The sequence below is a fragment of the Pelodiscus sinensis genome, chromosome 1 (assembly GCF_052426305.1).
Source record: "Pelodiscus sinensis isolate ZL-2025 chromosome 1, ASM5242630v1, whole genome shotgun sequence".
NCBI lineage: Eukaryota > Metazoa > Chordata > Testudines > Trionychidae > Pelodiscus > Pelodiscus sinensis.
In genome coordinates, this window is record NC_143052.1 from 194,995,848 (window position 1) to 195,018,769 (window position 22,922).

A 22,922-nucleotide genomic window follows, 5' to 3' on the forward strand; every position below is an offset into this window, starting at 1 on the left:
AACATAGATTTTACTCATTTTAACACTTGCCATATCTCAGTACCAGAAAACTGCTTTAAGACAGTTATACCCTGCTAGTGTCATATCACCTGAGATAACGGATAGGCCACATTAAAACACAATTTCTCTCTCAACATCTTATATAAATTGAGACTGTAGAAACATTTATTAGAAAATGTTCTGTTGGTGGTTACTTACAAGATGAACTTCTCTTTCCATGAGAGGTGTTTGGCTACAGAGCTGGAAAACTTCTGCTGAGGATCATTCAACTGAGTTATACACACTGAATTTATGCTGCCTGTATAGGGCAAAGGAACAAAAATATCCAACTGTTTACTTCAAATCATCACTAAGTGTACTTGCCCAAGAGAAGATGACAACACCCCCCACCCCAGCAGAATTCCTTCCTCTGACTCATTATTAAAAAATTTAGGGCCCAAAGATCTTACCAGTAGGTACTGGTGTAACAAAAGTCATGAAAAGTAAAGAGAGGCGAGGATGAGGGTAATAACAAATAGGAAATGCGGTTACAAAGAAGTTGTGTGAACAGCTACACGGTTTCAAGTTACTTAAATCAACACATTAGATAAATATTTGAAGTCCTTACTGATTGTCTTTCTTGCTGTTTCTTGAGGAACGACTATTTCTTGTGTTAAAATTGACCACCATATTGTTAATGAACAATGGATTTATGAACAGCTAATTTTTAAGAGATCACACCAATGAAGAGCATTACTCTACCAATATAGAAATGTCTACTACAAGTTGAAGATAAAAGTGAGTAATTTTACTGTTACTCTAAACAGGAACAGTTTGTATTATTTATAGCTTCTAAAAACATACAGAAAAAAAGTGATTTTTACAATATCTGAAGTTACTATTTTTCATCTAGGGACGCTGGGGCACTAAGGAGAATGACAACATACACAGATTTGCACAAAGGTTTGTGCACAAAAATAGACAAAGTTATATACTGACTCCACTTTACATTAGGGATGTTAAATATCAGTTAACTGAATAGTCAATTAACCTCCTGAATTTTTATCGGTTATTCAACTATTTTATAGTCCTTGGGGGTGGAGCCAGCAGCCACTGCATTCCAGCCCCACTCTCGAAGCCCTCTGCTACTTCGTGCTGCTGCCTCTGTATCAAAGGCAGCAGCGCAGGATGCCAGGCAAGAGCTGGTCCAGGAGGGAAGCCAGTTTAAAAGCCAGCCTCTCTTGTGGACCAGCTGCCTGTCACCCCATGTTGTTGTCTCTGACACAGAAGCAGCAATGCAGGGTGGCAGCAGCCCCTGGCCTAGTAAGATAAGTCTGAGCTCCCAGACTTGACGCGAGCTGGAACCGGATTGGGCTGCTTGCCCGCCTGGCTCCCAATACATTTTAAAAGCAGAGCCGCAGCAGGGGGAGGTTCTGGACTCTGTGCAAGCTGGGACTGAGCCAGGCTACTGGCCAGCCTGCTGCTAATTTAGTGGCAAGAGGGGGTTGGGGTGGGATATGTGTAATTGGTCCATCAACTATGCTATTACATCCCTACTTAAAATATCTGTAATTTGCTATGTCACATCAATCCGAATCCCATACACATAAAAAAAAAAACCTATGGAAAAAAATATATAAAGTCTACTAGCAAAGTAATTTTAAACTATGATTATTTACCAGTTAGAACTAAGTATACAAACCAGGCCTGTGTGCGTAAGAGAGGTTAATGAAAAATTGAGTGGAAACAGTGATTGGTAAAATGATTTTGTTAACACAAACAATTTATACTGTAATAAAGGTTTTATAGAAATTACCTTCTGGGATCATGATGGGCAGCATGGCCACCATGGACCCGGTTCCCTTGGCTGCCTCTGCCTGCTGCTGCTCTAACTGCTTGGCAAGGCCAGCGCTAGGTGAGTGTGGGTGGGGCTTCCAACTAGTTGGGCCAGGCCTGGGCCTCTCCTCATGGCTGGGAAGCACCGTTTCCCCCGGTCCTGCCACCAGCCCCACCCACCCATCCCCCCATAACATAGCGCTCTCCCATGCCCCTAACAGAGCCCCCCCCCCAGACTTACTTGGAGGCTCATGGGGGGAGGAGTGCATGTTCGCACCCTTTGCACCTCCCTCGCGTACAGGTCTGCATAGGGTTGGAAGAGACCTCAGGAGGTCATTGAGTCCAACCCCCTGCTAAAAGCAGGACCAATCCCAACTAAATCATCCCAACCAGGGCTCTCTCAAGCCAAGACTTAAAAACCTCTAGGGATGGAGATTCCACCACCTCCCTAGGGAACCTATTCCAATGCTTCACCACCCTGCTAGTGAAATATCCAACCTGGACCTCTCCCACCACAACTGGAGACCATTGCTCCTTGTTTTATTCTCAGTGGTGACAGAGAACAGCCTCTCTCCATCTTCTTTGGAACCTTTCTTCAAGTAGTTGAAGGCTGCCATCAAATCCCCCCTCACACTTCTCTTATGCAGACTAAATAAGCCCAAACCCCTCAGCCTCTCCTTGTAAGTCATGTGCTCCAGCCCCCTAATCATTTTTGTTGCCCTCCACTGGACTTTCTCCAATGTGTCCTTGTCCTCGTTGAACTTCATCAGATTTCTTTTGGCCCAATTCTCTAATTTGTCTAGGTCACTCTGGACCCTACCCTTACCCTCCAATGTATCTCCCTCTCCCCCAGCTTAATGCCATCTGCGAATGTGCTGAGGGTGCAATCCATCCCCTCATCTAGGTCATTAATAAAGATGCTGAGCAAAACTGATATTTCAACACACAGGCTGCAGAAGTGGATTTCTGATTGTGATGGGTAAGTAAGCAAAACCCTTTGCAGAAGGGTTTGGGAGTGTCCCCCATGGCGTGCTCTGGGGCTGAAATGTATAGGAAAAGATACCCTTTCATTCTACTGACCCTAGCAAAGTTTCACTGTGCACAGGCCAAGAATAAGAATTGTGCTGAACTTCAACTATTTGCTCCTAATAAGTGGAGGGCAGGGAGTACAAGTCCCAGCTGGAGCTAGTTTTCATGGAGCTAGCATGCTAAAAACAGAAAGTAGCATGGGATCCAGGTTAGCCACCCAGACACAAACAGGCAGTAGCTGCACTCCTAGGCTCATACTCATAATAGTTAGTCCCTCATCTTCACTGCTATTGCAACCATCATGTTTAGCTCTTCCACTTCATGAGATTAAGCTCAAGAATGTCTCCTACAGCTGGGAGTCACACATCCCCAGCTCCAAAGTGTCCACTTCCCCTCAGGTTCATGAGGAGCGCACTCTGCCTCAGGAAACCCACTTCACTTTTACAGCTGGGAAAACTGGGGCAGAGAGCAGCACAGTGATGTGTCTGAGGTATCACAGTGGCTCCTCTGCAAAGTCTTGTGTCTCCCCTGCTCTGATGGCTGGACAGTGCTCCTGGGGAGATGGAGGGTGAGGGAGGAGAAAAAGCTACCTGGATTTGTTGGCTCTGGGCAAACATGAGGAGCTCTACAGGACCCAGTAGTGAATAGGTGTGGGATGCAGGCTGCCTAGAGCTGCCGCACTATGATGTGTGGGGTCCAGCTGGGAGTTTGCCTGGTGCAGCAGGAGCAGGCAGCCTTGCTCTGTCTCCCGCTTGGCAATGTGAGGGGGGTCAACAATCAGCAGGCTCCAGCTTTAGCCCCAGGTCATCATGCCCCACAGACACGGCTGCCGTGACAGCCAACCTGAACCCTCCCATTCCAGGCCACAGGGTCTCACGCCCATCAGCCCCATCCCTACTGCCCCTACCCTTTTTACAGGTGTGCACGCACGCTTTCCCCAGTGCCTCTTGGCGACGTGAAGGGGTGTGCAGTGGCAGAACCTCCCTGCACGCTGCTTAAAAAGAAGAAGAGGAGGAGTGAAGAAACATGAGAGCTGTAGCAAGCTGCAGCCACTGCTGGCCATGGAGGAGGCATCACCCTAGCTAGGTGGCTGCTACTGTCCTACTGGACCTTCCTCCATGCTCCACCAGGAGAACGCTGGGGCTGATTTTTGTCACCCCGCCCTAGGAGTGAGGCAGGGAGCAGGGCCTCACTCCTGGGAAGGTGGGGGAAGGCAATCAGCCCCAACCTTCCCCCGATGGCTGAAGCATAGGGGAGGGAGCTGGGGAAAAGCGCTGCCCCAGCCTGGCCAAATTTGGGACCATGTTGTGGGGGTGCATTCACAACCTTCCTCACTCCCGCCCCCCAGATATGGGCTTACAAACGCATATGAGCATATTTTTGTTGTAAATCTCTATTGTGAGCAGGTTAAAAAATTCGTAGATAAAACATGCACAAAGAAACCAGGTTTTCAGGCTAATCAATCATGCTACAGAAGGCTGCAGCGCAATTAGACTTAGTTTAGTCCTGCCTATAAATGGCAAAACTAAACTAAGTTTTCAATGTGATTTAGTGCTAGAGTTTCAGGAAGCCAAACCCAAACACAGGATTTAACAACCGCTGAATACTGGCCTATTTATTTCATAAAAGCCAGGGAGACCAAGGCTTTTTTGCCTGCACCCCACCTAAATCTCTGTTTAAAAGGGACATTTGTTAAGAAAATTAACTAGTCATTCAGGAAAGTAACTACCCATTTTGAGTGCTCAGATTGAGGCATGTTAAGGACACCCTCTTCCCCTGGAGATTTTTCAGACAGTTCCAATCATCCACATTATGGAGGGGGAGGGTTTCTACATTTATATATTAAAAATCACACTTCTGACAGGTTAGCAGGACACATCCACAATACTGAAAGACCAAAGGTCACTGATGAGCCACTTTTGAAAAGCTTAGCTGGTGCTCTTGCCCTAGCAATGAAGCAGCCAGGCCTGATCCTGAAGAAGCTCAGATATTTGCCAGATTGAAAGCCTACGCCCCAAACATAAGCAGCATAACTTGTTCTAATGGGCAGTGGCCTCCTGTCTGACTTCACGCTCCATCGGACCCAGTCAACAACTGGTTTTTTTGTGGGAAAAGTGAGTCTCTCTTCAGTAAACCTGTCCCTGGCTGAATAAATCTCATATGCAGGATTCTAGCGTTAAATTACTCAGAGTACTGCTAAACCAGCATCATACATCAAGTAATGCTAATCACCCAAATAGCGAAGACCTGGAGTTGAACTATAACACATGTGATATTGAGTAGGAATGTGAACAAGTAGTCAACTAGATGATTAACTGATAAGCCTAGGCTTATCTAGTCAACTGCTCGCATTTCCCCATCTCCCCAGAGGCTGCAAGGGTGGTGGGAGAAGCTGAAGCCAGTGCTGGGGGAAGTCGGCTTAAAAGCTGGTCCCCCCCCCCCACTCAGCACCAGCTCGATGGCAACACCTTCCGCCTTCCCGCTCCCGCGCTGGGTGGGGCCAGGGAGGCTGCCACAAAGCAGTCTCAGCCTACGGTGGGCCCTGGCTCACCATAGACAGAGGCTGCTCCGCATCCCACAGACAGGGGCTGGTCCCCGGCAACACCCCCTGTCCATAGTGGGTCCCAGCTCCCTGCAGACAGACAGAGGCTGCAGTCTACTGGCTCCACTCTTGGCCTGGCTCCCACCTGGCAGCAACATGAAGTTGCAGGGGGCTCCCTGGGAGTGGGGCCGGAGTGCACTAGCTGCCAGCCCCACCTCTGGGGACTAGAGCGTGTTTCTTAAACTGTCTTCCAGGGCACACTGGTGTGCCACGGAGAACAACAGAGTTCAAAATGGCTGCCCTTAAAGTGGCAGGCAACCTTTATTTTTGCTCAACTCCCCTCCCTCCCCCCCCCCATTTTCTTTTTTTTTTTGCTCAACAAAAAATCCTTGGTGTTCCTCATTTAAAAAAAATATATATAAATATAAAAAAAAAAAATTGTTTGGTGTTCCTCGGTCTTAAAAAGTTTAAGAAACACCGGACTAGAGAATAGTTGACTAACTGATGCGGTTAGTCAACTATTCTATTACCAGCTATCTAACATCCCTAATATCAAGTCATCAGTTTAAGCAGAACTTCCCAATTATTTGAGTGGAAAGTGGAATTAAAATGAGAGAGAGAACACAACATGAGTATTTCAAGGCATTTTAACTTCCTTTTGTTTTCTCCTCCGCCTTCAAATGTGACTTTTCAGACCAAACAATGCATAACAGAGTTTTCCTGGAAATCTCTGGACATAATGTTCATACTGGTAAGGTGACCATATTTTCCCAAGGGAAAGCAGGACAATATATTGGGCTGGCCCAAGCCCCTTACCCAAGCCCTCTTCCTCTTCCCCCCCCCCCTTGCATGTGGCTGACATTACTGCTCAGCACCTGCCTGAGGCTGGGGCTGGCATCAATGCTCTCCCTTACCATTTTCCTCCACATCCTACTTTGACAAAAGTGGGCATTTGTCCTGTTTTCTCCAGCCAACTAAATCTGCAAGAGCAAATAGGAAAAATGTCCAGTTTTGCCAAAGAGTCATGATGGCTAGCATAGGGCTTAAAAAAAAAAAAAAAAAAGATTATCCTGGCCAAAAATGGGACATACAGTCACCTTAAAATTGTCCATATCCTACCACCAGACCTGCAGAGGACGGACCCTAATGGGGGGAGAGGGGAGGAGAAAAGAGAACTCCTAGCACAGTGGCCTCCAACCTTTTTAAATCATGAGATCACTTTTTGAATTTAAGTGAAATCGAAGATCTACTTCATACTCAAATACCCTTGCCCAGCCTCCTTTGTGCCCCTTCTCAGAGGTCCTTCCCCTGGCTCACTCCATCTTGCTCACTTTCACCAGGCAGGGGCAGCCAGTTGGGGTGCAAGCTCTGATCTTGGATTAAAAGATTAGAGTGCGAGAGGGGCTCTGAGCTTGGGGCAGGCAGTTGGGAGTGTTGGGAGGGGGTTCTAGGTGCAGGCTCTGGAAGGGTGTTTGCATGCAGGGGTGCTTGGGCCTAGGGCAGGGGCTCAGGGTGCTGGAGGGGTTTCATGACTGGGGCAGGGTTTCGGGATGTGGGCTCTGCCTGGGCACTGCTTATCTCAGGTGGCTCCTGGGTGGTGGTGCAGTGGAGCTAAGGCAGGCTCACCCATGCCCTGGCCCTGGACTAGTCCCTAAAGCAGCTAACAAATTCCTTCCCAAGTCCTGTTGTGCCCCCTGCCCTCCTCTATGGAGATAGGATACAGGGTGGGAGAGGGGGCACCTTGACATCAGCACCCCTCTTCTCCCTCCCCAACAAGAAAGAGGCTCCTGGGGGCAGGGTGAGGCAGCTGAAGGCAAAGGTCAGGAGATGCGCAGCAGTAGGGGGGAGGGGCAGTTGAAGTGCTGGCACTTGGTAGCCTCTGGGCCAAAACAGTCAGGATCACCTGTCAGAGGCTTCAAGATCTACCAGTAGATCCCGAAATACTGGTTGGTGACCACTGTCCCAAGCAGGTTTGGTTTAAGAGTTCTCACCACAACCCAACAGACCAATCATCTTTATCCACATAACTCAATAATACAACCACTGCATTGTAATTTATATTCTCTTCCTATACCACCATCAAGGACTGTGCATATCTTGCCAAAGAACAGGGATAGCTCTGTAGAGGCTCTGTGCCTTCATACTGGCAACAGGGCCCTCTGCTCCTTGGTAGTACAATTATCAGAATATGAAGTCATTGATAAAGTGGCTCTCTCTCAGAACCTCCTCTGCCCTTAATTGCTGGGCAGTTCTACAAACAATTTACTATGCCTTTCTGGGGGCATGGAAGGAGAATGTCATGATGTGCACAACCCTTCTGGGTTTGAAATAGCCCCACACTGCAAAGGCAGATGCTCAATAGGATTTTGGAGGCATTCTAAGGACACTCCTTTAATGACAACGGAATGGAAAGGAGCTTGGCAGATTTCTTCTGGGAATAATTCATTTTGGTGCTTCTGGATTTTTGTTTTGCTGCAATATTATGTGCCAGGACACTTAACTTCATATATGAGTCTTATAATTATTCAAATCCTTGGAAACAGATCCTTGGAAATGGAGAGGACAGAGAGAAGAAAGGCCCACCAATGACGTGGAGGCAGCAGACCATAATGAGAAGTGGTCTGAGCCACTCGCTTTCAGACGTAACAAAACGCAGTAGGACCACTAACGTTTTAGGTCACCCTTCTTATTGGTTTTGAAGCAGAATATCTGCCTGCAAGATCTTTTGATTTACCTGCAGCACTGTGATCAGTCAGCGTGGCTACAATGTTTTTCACTAGGAGTTTCCATTCGTGAGCCCTTGGAGGTTTTGGAGGACTGGTGCCCTGCGGGAGAGTTCCTACATTTTGTACAGTCTGTGAAAAGGAAACGACATAAGGAATCATCTCTATAAAATACTGAGCACCTTGTAGACTGACAAAGATCAAGCATAATAAAAGTAGTCTGATGTTAAAAAGTTACAGTGCAGCATTAGCAACAACGTAGTCACCTAGAAATTCTGAAGGTCAAATCGTCCCGTGCCACAGGCTATGCATTTTAAAGTGTTCTCCCCTATGGTTTCTAATTAAATATCATAGTGTTAGGCTTGCAGTTCATTCACTGGACCATGAGTGTTCTTCCAATCGGACATATTAACACTAACAGAAATCAGGTTGAAAAGAAGTATATAAATACATACAACACTCACCTGTACCTCTTTTAATAAATCTGTAGGTTTTGTACTCAGGATTACAGATGGTGAAACTAAACTAATGAGATTCTGGAAAACGTCTCTGAATGACTCAGATATTGCACATGTTTCTTCCATATGGCTCTAGGAGGAGAGAGAAAAAAAAGTCAGTCACACTTCTAATTAATCAGAATAAACATTATTGAAGAAATTCACTGGACAGCTGACTATGCAGTCTACCACTATATCATAAAGCAAATGTTGTAGGAATAAGAGCAGGCCTAAAGCCAATAGTCAGACACAACTGAGAGGTCATAAAATATAATCATTTGTTTTTAGTTATTAGAAAAACATTTAAAGGAGATCAAATATAGGTATTATAATCACATACAGCTCTGAAAGAGGAATGGAAAGGGTAGAAGTATTACTAACCTCATAAGCGCTATCATCACCTGGGCAAAACCAATACAATACAATACATAACAGAGAGCAGGTCTGATATCAATAAAATCCTGTTTAATCCTGCACCAGCCCCCATGGATTAATCAGAACTGGTAAGCATCACCCATTAAGGAGGATGCTTACTAGTTAACCTATTACATCCCTATTATCTACATAGCACTGTTGACTTCAGTGAAACTATGCTGACATCTGGCAACTTCTATTCAGCATACAATGATCATTATGGTACTTAAGCCCGAACCTCAATCCTGCCTAAGATACTTCTGTACAGAAGTTCATGCAGCTCCAGCCAGCAAACAAACTATCACTGCTATCTCTTATTATCCAAGAAATTGTCTAGATATTGATGTTCCATGCAGTATGCATTTATCCTCTGTCTTTGATATTACAGGCATAAAAATGCATTTCAAAATTTTGCTTATACATGGTAGCTTTGAGTTTACGTCTAAAATGCAGCAATCATTTGCTTTCCAGTGATCTGATAAACAAGATTTACTTTTAGCTATAGTCAGTGGCAGCGTGCTTTTCTAAGCTTCAGATTTCTTCACTATTTGTAATTGAGGGGATGTTTAATTTAACAAAGGCAACAATTTGTAAGTTCAAAAGCACTGGAAGTTGTCCAAGGAGAATCTAGTAGAGCAGGAATGGGCAATAATTTTAGCTGGGGGGGGGGGGGTCAGAAATTTTTGAAGTGGTCCTGGGAGGGGCAGGGCCTTGGGCAGAAGAGGCGGGGCCAGGACAAGTCCGTGGTTCCCCACCCACAGACCCTGATTGGCCTGGGTGTGGGGGAGAGCATGTGAATTCTTTGCCCCCTCCCCTCCAGAGAGAACTACCAGTTGTTCTAAACAGCTGGTGGTTCCCTCTAGATGCCCATGCCCCAGCAGCGGGAGACTTTGCACGCTCCCTCCACCCCCAGGTCAATCTGGGCCAGGGGGTGGGGTAGAAAGAGAAAGAGGAGCATGCAAACGTGCAAAGTCTCCTCCCGCCCTGCTCCAGCTCTGCAAGGGGCATGCAGTGCTTAGAGTCAACCCTAGTGGTTGACTACAAGTGCCATGCACCTCTGGTGGAGGAGGAGACAACTTTGTGCGCATGTGCATTCCCCCAGCCCTGGTACCTAATTGGCCTGGAGGCAGGGGAACAGCAGGGCATCTGTGGGCCAGATAAACCTGCTTGGTGGGCTGAATCCAGCCCGTGGAGGCCCTTTTGCCCACCCCTGTAGAAGAGGTACAGTTTCCAATGTACAGCAGGACATACATGGGAATGCTGTAGACACTTCAGGACTGAGAATACCTATAGAGGAGTCTCCTGTCTCAAAAAACACTGACATCTCATTTAGAAAGATTAGTATTACAGACCTTTAAACTCTTAACTTATAGAGTCTGATATCAAACATTTTGTACCACCTGATTCTTACAGTAAAGTGGAAGAAGATTATCCTAAGGCATGCTGTGGCCCGGTGGGAACGTGCAAACATTTTGCATTAAATTGAGGGTTTCAGTCTCTGGCAACAAGTTAGGGACCAAAGACTAGAAATTAACTAGGCCCTATTGAAGAAGAGAAGATATTTTTCTGCATTCCTGGCAGAAATATCCCCATAAATAAGTTCCCGCAAAGCTGGCAGCTTACCATTAAGCCCTACGCAGGGACTCGGGGCTGCAGCAGGGAAAGATGCCTCTCCCTAAGCCCTGAAGCTGCTGTGGCTGATAAGAAGCACCTCTCTCCACTGGCCCTAGCAGGAAGCAGCATGGCAGGGGCAGCTCTGTGCTGGGACCAGCAGGGTATGGCGCCTTCCCACTGGCCATGGCAGCATCCTACTGGGGTCAGCAGGGAGGGAGCCCTCTTCCCCAGCCATGGCAGGTCAGTGCTGGGAGCAATGGAGAAGCAGCCAGAGCAGCAGGTCCAGCTCATAGGTGGGAAAACTACTGGGCTCCACGTGCTCTGGAGCTTCAAGTCTTGTGGCACTGCAGTGTGCCCATAAGCAGCCAATACAGGTAGGCACCAAGCAGCCTGCTTTAGTGCCACTGACCACAAGCCGCCTAGGTATGCCCAAGTCCCAAACCCCCTCCAAGCCCCCTCCCCAACTCGGAGCTACCTCCTGCACACCAAACCCCTCATCCTTGGTCCCACCCCAAAGCCCACATCCCAAGCTCATACCCCTTCAGGCACTCGGCTCTTCCCGCATCCCAAAATCCTCATCCCTCGGCCCGCCCCAGAACTCTCAACCCCTCCTCTGCACTCCAACTCGGAATTCCTCGGCCCCAATTCCTCAGCCTAGAGACCCCCCTCTGGACCCCAAACCCATAATTCCCAAAGTCCTTGCACCCCAATCCTGTCCCAGCCCCGAGCCTCTCATCCCCAGAGCCTATATTCACAGCCAGAGCCCTCACACCCTGCACCTAACCCTCTCCCCCAGGCCTGTGCCCTCTCACACTCAGAATTCCGTAGCCCCACCCCTGCCAATGAATTTTGTTATGTGCACAGATATGAAGGAAAAATTCACTCCGCCCAAGGGAGGGAAAAGTTAGAAACACTGCCCCACAGCTCACAAGAATCACCACAGTGGGGAAGGAAGGACTAATCCTGGCAGAGGAGTGTCTCCTGCAACATTCTGACTGAGTCTGGTAAACTCAACAACTCTGATGAGCGCCAACATTGTCACCAAAGCACAGAATTGACCACTTCATTTTGGAAACCTGTACAGGACTTTAGAAGTAGCACAGGATAAGAGACATTCCTGCACTGATGCAAGTGACAATCAAACCATTACCTAATAAATGTAAAGTCAGACTCTCTTCCTTGGCAAGCAACTTAATGAAGGTAGTATAAGGTGTGATTGAACAATCCCAATTTTCAATGTATATAAACCTTGTTTCACTAGCTCTTCTATGCTGCCAGACTCTCAAGATGTGTAGATACTGTTCTGCTCATGTTGTGCTGCTGCTTATCTCTCATGTAACCTGTTTAAGTGGGCATTTTCCATAAATTTAACGTTTTTGTACTCCAGCATTTTTAACAAAATTCCCCAAAACCACACTTTGACCATGTTACTTGCCTCAATCTGGTAAGTGAAGGGGTATTCAATTCTTGATTACAACTGCTTGAAACCCTATCCTCAAAAAGCATTTTTTTTTAAACAGAAAACCCTATTTTGGGGTGTTTTTCCTCCCACTCTCTGCTTACGTTCAATGAAAATTTAGTTCGATAAAAATGCTGAAAATTTGAAAAATTCCAATCAACTCTAATTTTAGCATGAATTAAGTTAGCCTTATATTCACTGACATTTCCTGATGCATTGATTCAAAACAAAAAAAGCCTCCGTTCACCCAAATTTAGCTCCAGATGTAAAAGCTTGGAATGATAGATACCCACTATTATGGGTATTTGAGGTGGTAGGGAAATTAGGTTTACATAATAGTGTTTTCAAAGATTATATTCCACTTCCTTGTTGGCTTCCAGTGGAATATATTGTTTGAAACAACTTAACATCTATATCTATGACTCATCGTCAACAGTAAACATTTCCACACCTGAGCAAGTTACTTCAAGAACCCCCAACACTTTTCTTTAAGCATATGCTAGAATTGATGTTTCTAGCTGTATCATACTCTTTTTGAGACTGGGTAGTGCAGTTCCTAGGCAAGGCCATGTCATCTGCGACATTAAGAGTCAGCCAAGTACAGAGTGCCAAATGTGATTCAGATTCACGTCGCTTTTGTCAGTATAAACAAGAGTTTTATTAAACTGGATGAAGTAACTGGTGTGGGTGAAGCACTAAACAACTTGTTATTTTTATAAGTGATGATCATTACTTATACATTAAAAGGGAACAGGGGAAAACACCATTTAAGCGCAAGAGCTGAAACAACTTCTAAATTTACAAATTTCAATACTTTGGGAGGTTTCAACACTAGAACTACAACATTAATTGGAACAGAGTATGCATATTAACGGAAGAATGAAGCATTTAGTTTTTAAGGCCATGTATAAACACTCAATGCATTATAATTAACTTGCAAATCCACAGTCAAAACACTTTTCAAAATGCAGAGTTTGTCATCCAACAGGCCACAATGACAGTTTCAGAGACATTATGACCTGTCAATAAGTACATAGTGATTGGTTCATACATGGATATTAGACACCAGTCCAAGTGATTAAGGTCACTCAGACATGTACAATAAATCTTGATTTTTTAGAAAGAGTCTTGTGTTATATGTCAGTTTTTAATACATGTAGTAGTTCACCCAGGATTTAAAAAAAAAAAAAAAAAAAACACCCACACAACCACGCCCCAAGAACAAACCTAAATATTTTCCTCTCTGGGTCATAATTCAGTCCATAAAACAATTCCTCAGAAGACATGCTAAAATAAACCTAAGCCAGCTTTTTAAGCAGGGATAAAATAAACGCCACAGAAGTTACTGTACAAGACACAAAAAATATGTGCATAGTAAAATCCAACCAACCATTTCCCATTGTGAAGGTACAATTTCTAAAAATCAGTTAAGTACAAGGTAGAGTGAGGGGACCAAGGTCCCAAAGAATGAGAAAATGCATTTGTAACTTCCAAGATAGCAACATGAAAGTCAGAAAGCAGAAGCATAAAGCAAGTTCTTAGCATTATGGAATGCCTTAAGAGACCGATGATTCCACTCTCACACCCTCCAAACTATCAAGAGGATTCAGAAATAAGGTTGTCGTGTTCTAATATTAATGTATTAATGCAAGTGATCCAAACAATGGACTTAGAGTTATTTTGATTAGAACACTGTTACTACAGATTTTCAAAACTGATTTGAGAAATAATTTTATTTAAGAAAAAAGTTTTCATGTTTTTAAGACTTGGATGAAACCACCCGCCCAACAACATTTCTCTCTCAAATCTGGTCAACCCAATCTCAAGCTAGTTTTAACATTTTAGTACCATGTAGAATGCTACTGTGCAGAACAGAGGAGTCATCATTTGCCCTTTCATTTCTTTGTCTAAAATAAAACTAAAATTAAAAACAAAACAAAAAACTTACTGACTGACCTCCTGTACTGCTATAGGCTGGATTTTAATATTAGTTTCAGGGACATTCAGGAAGGACCACACAACTTGAATGTCGTCTCCTTTCTCTTTCATATACAGTTCCAGCTGTAGAAAAGAGAGGTTAAATCGGTCATCCGCAGATTTATGAATATCATCTTTTAAAAGAAGCACTGAAACAAGCTTATCACTGCTGTAAACAGGTGCAGTTCCACGGAAGTCAGCGTGACTCATATTTAAATGTAATAAGTCTCAAATGATAGCAACCTAAGAACAACATATGAGAAGCTATTTCAGCTTTTACAGTGTATACTCTGCATATAGCTGTAGGCACACATTTTAAAGACTCACAGAATAAAAATGTATTTTCATGGTCCATAATTATAAATGCAGTATTATTTATCTGCACAGCCTTCTCAAAAAAAATGTTTACTTTTAATTATACAATTAAGACAAAGGTATTTTGGTTTTACAAAAAAAGCAAAACCAACAATCCCCCCAAAAAACTGTCAACAGCACTAGCATATTTAAGCATTTTGTAACTTTTGAACCCCACAATTAAAATAACTGGTCAGCACGATCACAGTATATGTATAAAATTGGTCCAGTTAGCATTTCTGGATCTGAATGTAATATTTGGTAAGCATAATCTTAAAATAAAATAAAATAAAATAAAATAAAATAAAATAAAATAAAATAAAATAAAATAAATAAAACTTTACCTGCAAGTGAAGTGGAGAGAGTTTCACAGCATATGACTGACATTCTGTAGTAGGAGGTGAAGTATGTGACACATGAACAATAAATTGAATGGAGTCTCCCACTACATTACAAGAAACCACCTGGTGGGAAATAAACAAAGTTTTCATTCAAGAAACTTTTACCTTGACCAGTTAGAAAAATTAAGTTCAGAAATGCAAGGCCTTTCATTTCTGGAGATGGCTGTACTATTAGTCAAGATTTGAACTTTGGTCTCCAGAAATGAAAGGCGTTTTTCAGACACAAGCAAACCCGGGTCCTGCTTTAAGTTAGGGTAAGAGGAAGCGGTATACCAAATGTGCTGGCCCTAGCTCTTACAGTTTAGGAGGACTTCTTGAACAAATGGACTCACAGAGGCACAGACTGAGGGATTCATATACATTATATATACTCCCCTGAGATTTTCTTCCTAGCCCCTTTAAACAAGGGGTGTGTGTCATACCCCATACATGAAATATATTTAAAGTACCATGATTTAAGTAATCAATTCTTGTATTTGAAAGAAACAGGTACCATTACACAACACCATTTAAATTCCCTGATAAACAGCTTTATGAAGACTGAGTCCCCCGCTGGCCCCAGGCTCCATGTGGCACTTCCACCTTGAAATGTTGCAAGAGGCACCTGGCTGTTGCTACACTTCAAAGTGGAAGCGCCTTTATCAACTAATCAAATAGTCAACGGAAATTCTATTGACTATTCAATTAGTTGATTAATCTAATTTTAACATCCCTAATTATGGCAGGGGAGAATAAGCCTTAGTGTCTTACACACCTATAATATAGGTTTCAAGAATGTTCAAGCTGTAAGTAAATCAGATTCCAACCAAGACACTGTGACTTGCATTCTAGCCCTCTACCCTCTCATAAGTAAGTTTTCTATCATGGAAACCTGCAAGGACAAAGCATGGGGTAGTGACTATGGAGGATGTCCATAGTGTAAGACCATGGTATATACAATTCTACCAAGCTTCAGTGCTATGTTAATTGAAGAGTTCCTCTCTAAGTTGTCAAACTAACCAGGTTCTTTAAGTCACAGCGTTAGCAATTAAAAATATAGCCTTCACTCTAAAGAAAGTGCTTTCCAGACTCAAAAAATGAACCAATTAACTGCAGGAATTTGATTTAAATTCAACACCGTCAGAAATCCCAGCCCAGGGATTGTGCACATGGCCCAACTGCTCTAGTAGAGGCAAAGACACCTGGGACAATCTCAGGCAAGAGATGCTAAGCTTACTCAGAGGAATCACAGTCTCCACAGAAACTTATACCACTTTGTTCAATCAATATTGTTCAACACTCCCAAAAAGTGAACTCATCAGCTCAAGTGGGGATTTTTCTGTGCAGAAAGTATCCTATATAACAATGTCAGTGTTTACACCAGCTCAGGACCCTTGGGCTGTGTCCAGACTCGAGGGTTTTTTCGAAAAAAGTAGCCTTTTTTCGAAAAAAAAGCGTCACCTGCGTCTAGACTACAGCCGCGTTCTTTCAAAATTAAATCGAAAGAACGCGGCTTTTCTTTCGATGGTGGAAAACCTCATTTCATGAGGAAGTACGCCTTTTTTCAAAAGTGCTCTTTCGAAAAAAGGCGTTCTTCAATGCAAACAGGGCTTTTTAGAAAGAGAGCATCCAGACTGCCTAGGTGCTCTTTCGAAAAAGCAGCTTGCTTTTTCGAAAGTACTGCTTGCAGTCTAGACACTCTTTTTCGAAAAAGCCTCTTTCGAAAGAGGCTTGCAGTCTAGACGTAGGCTTGCACTCTACATTAGTACCCTAATTAAATGGGTTTGGATCAGAGAGAGGAGTCTTAACTAGATTCAGATGTGACTAAAACAGCCATGTAATCTCTCCAAATTTATGCTCATCTAAGTACCCATTAGATAACCTCTAGGTTAATATGAGCCTAGAGTTTCATCGTCCAGCCAGATCTCAAGGAATACAAAAATCAGTGACCTCATCCAAGACCATTCCTGCATTAAACTTCATTAGTCAGGGATTTTCAATAAGCAGTGTGAAACACAGATTAAGTTTCTCTCCTGCAAGTAACTTCAGGTTTCTCCTCAGGAGTTCAGAGGAAGAGGATATCAAATACCTCAATCTCGTTTTAAGATTAGCAGATTGCCTTCTGTGTGTTTCTCCCCCCCCCCCCCCCCCGCAAAGGGATTTAAAGCTCCAAGCCCTACAACTGTGCTATCCTCTGCCACCAGCCTTTAACAGCATTGCTCAATTCCCTCAACCAATTTACACGAGCCACTCAAGTGGCACAGCTGCAATAGCCGAGTAGCTGAATAGGCCCCTCAAGGACAGGCTGCAAAGCCCATTTGAAAACCAAAGCTTTCCTTTCCCTAAGCCACTTCCTCTCCACCTTCCACCACCTAAGGCAATTTTTGGAGTATGAAGAATTTATCAAGGAGCCAATGTCAATGTTTTAAAGGAAGAGGAGGGAGACTTTTGATAACAGCTTAAAAACAAAATAAGTTTCAAAACCTGCTCTTGCCTCAGCCAAAACCTTATGCACCAAATTCCTGACAAGACAGGGAAAACACCCCAAAGCACAAAACTTTTGCTGCCAAGTAATAAGCCTTCAGGAAATAGATGATGCTAATGGAAATGCTGACCAAGTCACTGCAAGTACTTCTGAAAACAAATCACTTCATTCTATAGGTCCAAGTCATATTTTAAAACTGATTTTGTAACTGAGGGCATGTCTGGACTACGCGCAGCTTCGGAAAGAAGATATACAAATTTGATTCAAATTTGCATTATCTTCTTCCTTTTTTTCCCCCCCCCAGAAGAGGGTTTTTTCCCCCCCCGGAAGAGGAGGTTTACAGGGAATTTTCAAAAAAAGGGTTTTTCCTCCCCGATATTTGGCCCCATGTAGACGGGCCAAATATTGGAAAAGCCTCTTCCGGGAAAAAAAATGGAAGAAAATATGCAAATTCAAGCTGAATTTGCATATCTTCTTTCAGAAGCCGCACATAGTCTAGACATGCCCTCAATAGAGGCTTGGTCACCTTAACTTGTCACACTTTACATGGTTCAGTTTGCAACCACACGGCCATTTTTCTGCCATTATAACCATGTTTGTTTGCCCATGGCTAGCATGCTGTCTAATCATCAGTACATCCTGAGAAATGCACCAATTCCTTAGATTTTAAGTTCTTCAAGAAAGGAAGAGTGTGTTGGGGTAGGTTTGCATAATGCCTTGCCTCATGGGGTCCAGAACCTACATAGTGTGTTTGTGCCTACTGCAATAAGAAACAATATTCTGTACAGCTATCCACCAATACCTCAGAAGGAGATACAATGCCCAAGTAGACTTGTGTACAGAGTAGATCCAGCAGCATGTGAATTTTTAGACACTCAGGCAAAGAGAGCTGAGAGGAAGAGGAACTAATCACACACACACACACACACACACACACACACACACACACACACACACACACACACACACACACACACACACACACACACACACACACACACACACACACCAAAAAAGAACCCCCATTATGCATAATGCATTTACTTTACTGACATTGTCCTTTCACTCCAATTCTTCTGTTTCATCTACTGTTGAGTTTTGTCTTCATCCTAGTTGAGAGCTCTGATAAAGGCATGGTGTATTTTTAAATTACGTTTGTAAAGCACCCAGCATAATGGAGCCCTGATCCTTGGCTGAGGTCTCTAGATGCTCTTGTAATACAATCATAAATAAAAGGATGCCAAAACTGAAGAAAACAAGAAGACAGCCATGTGCCAGCCATGGAGTCTGGCAAGGGCAAAGTGCTTTTTGTTGCCATAGCATTGATAAACATGCAGGGCATTGTCACACATCAAATTTATAACCAGCTGTGCTAGTAACTAGTTACAAATTCAAGCTGAAAGTTGCAGTGTGGACTGGGCCTAAAAAAGGTTTCAGTTATAGAATTTCCCCTTCTAATTCAATATATTTGTACTAACAGACCAGTTCCAAAAACAGACACACACATAAGAGCTACTTATTTTCCATGAATTTACTATCAATGCTCTTCGGATCTGCAATTAAAATGTTCTACAGGAAAACTAGCCGAGTTTGCTAAGAGGAAGGAGGGTGACAACAACAACTTCATGCATTAAAAAAAAGAAAGAGTCAGAGGATCTATCAAAGGGTTCCTTCTTTAATTTACAGCTATTGTACATTAAGGCAAGCAATACTTTTATTTTATGCAGGGCATGTCCTAAGCCAAGAGTAAAGAAATTCAGTTAAGGCTGAAGCCATTTCCATAAAGACACTGTCTTAATCATATAGGCAGGTTCAGCCCAGTCATGTTCATAGCTGATTTTTCCACCAAAATATTTCTCACAGGAAAACGTAAATTTGTCAACACCACAAACTTCACAGTTTCAACTGAACTTCCATCTGAAAGGTTTTTCAGATTAGGGATGTAAATATTTAACTAGTTAACTGGTAAGGACTGGAGCAACTCCCCACATCCACTGGCAGGGGGCTGCTCCAGCCCCGTGGAGGGCCTGCTGTGGACGGGGCTGTTCTCAGCGAGCTGGAACAGCCCCTGCTTGCTGTGGGCCTGGGTGCCCCTCAGGCAGGGGCTGCTCTGACCAAGACACCCGAGCAGCCCCTGCCTGTGGGACACTCTGGCCTGGCACAAGCAAGGACTGCTCGAGCCCAGCCGCAAGGGGGGTTGCTGCTTCAGTCGGGTTGGACTGGCCCCAGTCTGCCACCTGCCTTCTCCTTTAATCAGTTAACTGTTTAAACAATATGTTTATCCAGTTCACCAATTAAATGGGATTTTACATCCCTATTTCAGATCCAGGTGGTGGTAGTTTGTTTTTTGGGGTTTTTTTTGGAGGGGAGGGGGGAAGAGGAGGAGAAAGGAGAGAAATGGAAGAGATCCATTTAGGCATTCACCTGGGATGAGAGAGACCCAGGTTCTAGAAGTACATCCCAGGGCAGGGCATGTTTCAGTTGGCATGGCAATCTTAACTTTAAATAACAAAGGATCTACTTTAGTGTCCCAAAGCAGCCATAAAACTAGCAGATCCAGCTTCTAGAGAATTCCACCTGTGCTGGGGAATCCTCAGGTGACTTGAAGACACCATAAGAGCAATGGAGGTAGAGTAGCATAAACTGCTGGAGAAAAGGGAGCAGTGGATAGGCATCCTTGCAGTTAACACTCCCATAACTTACTCTGTGGACTGACTCAGTTATCCACTAGCAGTAGTATTTGTATACCACTAACATTCAACTCTGAATGCAGCTCTGCCATATCCAAGGCCCATACCTTCTTCCATTCAACCAAAAGCTTGTTATTTGCAACAACTACCAGTCAACCAACCCACAAATCTGTGACCCCAAAGCCAGACTACTTGAACTTACATGCACAGTTCACAGGACAGAAAGAAAGAATAGGAGAGTTGGTACTTTGCACCCTGAGAATCAGGCCACTTTGTACCAGGGGTCTAACTGTAGACAAAAAAAACGTAGTCACTAGCTTCTACAATTTTTGTGCATCTCATGGAAAGAATGTACATATTCCAATGGCTACATTCTGTTTTAAATGCTGTGTGCTTCATAAAATAAGTGAAAAGTGTTTATATGAGAGTTCTACCTTAATACCTAAGGTGATTTTTGGCCCCATTAAAGACTAAAGAAAAAATCCCCATTGAATTCAATGGGGCCAAGATTTCACCCTTAGATTTTGGACCTACTTAACTATAATCAGATAAGAACAGGCCACATAAAATTTTTAATCAACAAAACAGAAGTGAGTAAGAGTTAAAAGTTTCTCCACAATGTTCCTTTCCTTCCTTATCTTAAGCAGACTTTAACAGTAATGGAGTAGGAAATAATGGGGAAAAAATTTGGCCATATGACCTTGACAATGCATAAAATAAGCTCAGTTTTGTGAACATTTGTAGTCGCCCAGAAGCACACTCAAACTCATCATCTCAAGTAAATACAGTACAAATTTACAATAGTCTAACTCTGAAAAGCCATTCCCAACCATAACAAGAGCTTAGTATTTTAAAAAGGCGTAATGGTTGTAATCCATTAAGAGAAAATACTAAAGAAATGTTTACTCTACTAAGAGAATCTACTAAGAGAAAACATTTACCTTTTCCCAGGCTGACTTCACAACACTTACAACTCGTCTAACTACTAGCTCCAGTGGCTGAGGAGTTGTGTCTTCTTCAAATGTAAGCAACAATGAATCCTGAGAAACAAGTAACATGTTTTAAGTAAAGTATTTTCATTTGTGTCACATTGTCAATATAGTTTCTGAATCCATTAGGTAATAGAATGTATACATTTATATATATAAAAAAATCGTGGGATTTTATTAATCCTATTCACTATAATCCATTACATAATACAAGGAACAGCCCAGAAAACCTATGCTTAATTTCATTCTCATAAGGACTGATCCTGATTCATCTTGACGGCAGCGGGAAGTGAAGGCATCATCATCAAAGGTAGTTCTGTTGAATTCAGAGAAGCTATTTTCACAGCTACTATAATATAAATATTTTTTAAAAAATAGTAACAACTGTTTTCAGGATGTGGCCTAACAACATACTGTAGGGAACTTATACCAGACAGCTCATGCAGCTGTATCTTTTCATTTTGGAATAATCTAGGGCTGTCAAGCAATTAATTGTGTAACTAATCACAATTAAATTTTTTAATCACGTGCGTGCTCCCTTTGAAATGAGGCAGCGCTGCATGGAGCCCGGGATCAGCTAGAATCTCCAGCTGACCCCAGGCTCCATGCAGCACTGGCCCTTTGAAGCGCCGCTGTGGCACATCAAAGGGGTAGTACAACACCGTGTCCAGCTGATCCTGGACTCCGTGTTGCACTGCCCTTTGGTAACGCTGCCCTGGTGCCGGCCTCAAAGGGGTAGCACATTAGAAGTGCCCAACTGATCCCTGGATCCATGTTGCACTGCCCGGAGAGGCGCTTCAAAGGGGCAGCGCAGCTATCCAACAAGCAAATGCTTATCAAATAGTCAGTCGACTAGTCGATTTCCTCCCCTCCCCTTTGCTGCCTCTATGATATAGAGGCAGCAAAAGGGGGGGGGAGAAGGGAAGGGGTACTTCAAGGTGGCAGAGCCGCACAGCTGTGTGGTGCTGCCACTTTGAAACTCCAAGGCAGCATTTCAAAGGGACAGCTGTGGAGCCCAGGGACTCCCCAGCTGACCCTGGATTTTGCACGGCATTTCCCCAGAACCTGGGGTCAGCTGGGGAGTGCCCAGCTGACCCCGGGCTCCACGGCCGCCCCTTTAAAATGCCACCTCCTCGCACGTTTCAAAGGAGCAGCCCTGAAGCCTGGGGTCAGCTGGGAACTCCCCAGCTGATCCCAGGCTCCGCGCAGCATTTCTCCATTTCTGGGACAATGCTGCATGGAGCCCAGGGTCAGTTGGGGAGTCTCCACCTGACCCCAGACTCCATAGCCCCATTGAAACAAGTGGAGGTGGCATTTCTAAAAGGCAGCCACCTCACAGCTGAGCCAGGGATCAGCTGCACGGTGGCTACCCCTTAGAAATGCCACCTCCTCGTGTTTCAAAGGGGGCAGTGGAGCCTAGGGTCAGCAGGGGAGTCTCCAGCTGATCCTGGGCTACATGTTGCTCTGCCCCTTTGAAGTGCTGCAGTGGCACTTCAAAGGGGCAGCACAGCATTAATGACTGCTATTAACATGTTCATCCTGGACTGTGTTAATTGCAGGCATTAATGCATGTCAATTGACAGCCCTAGAATAATCACTTGAAAGAAAGCTGTTTGAACATACAACTGTACTGTAGTTCCACTAAGTATTAAAAACAAAACATCACATGCCTACGACACTGAGCAAAACGAAGGGAAGGAAAAAAAAAAAAAAAAAAAAAAAAAAGAGTATAATGTATATGTAATACACACGAAAGGAGGTGTGAGTGAGAAAGATCACTAACATCCACTGCTTTGTGAAGTCATGTTTTCCAGAAACAACAGTAATTTTACTGATACTGTGTGCGCTCATTGGCAGCCACTACTGCATTAACAGACTTCCCAGGATAAGTTTTGCTTTGGTATATCTGTACACATGTAAGAATTTCATTAGCATTATGATGCTGACATTGTTC

General features: G+C 43.9%; 1 protein-coding gene across 2 annotated transcripts in view; it reads right to left on the reverse strand.

Annotated features, from left to right (window-relative positions):
* Window positions 1–22,922, reverse strand: part of C2CD2 (C2 calcium dependent domain containing 2) — a 57,361-nt gene that overhangs the window by 31,154 nt on the left and 3,285 nt on the right. For both annotated transcript variants that reach the window (XM_006130532.4, XM_075912186.2), the window contains exons 2-7: window positions 20,921–21,019; window positions 14,769–14,888; window positions 14,050–14,154; window positions 8,574–8,699; window positions 8,121–8,241; window positions 199–298 (exon numbers count right to left, since the gene is read on the reverse strand). In XM_006130532.4, coding sequence (XP_006130594.4) covers window positions 199–298; window positions 8,121–8,241; window positions 8,574–8,699; window positions 14,050–14,154; window positions 14,769–14,888; window positions 20,921–21,019 — 671 coding nt within the window. The remainder of the gene's footprint in view (window positions 1–198; window positions 299–8,120; window positions 8,242–8,573; window positions 8,700–14,049; window positions 14,155–14,768; window positions 14,889–20,920; window positions 21,020–22,922) is intronic.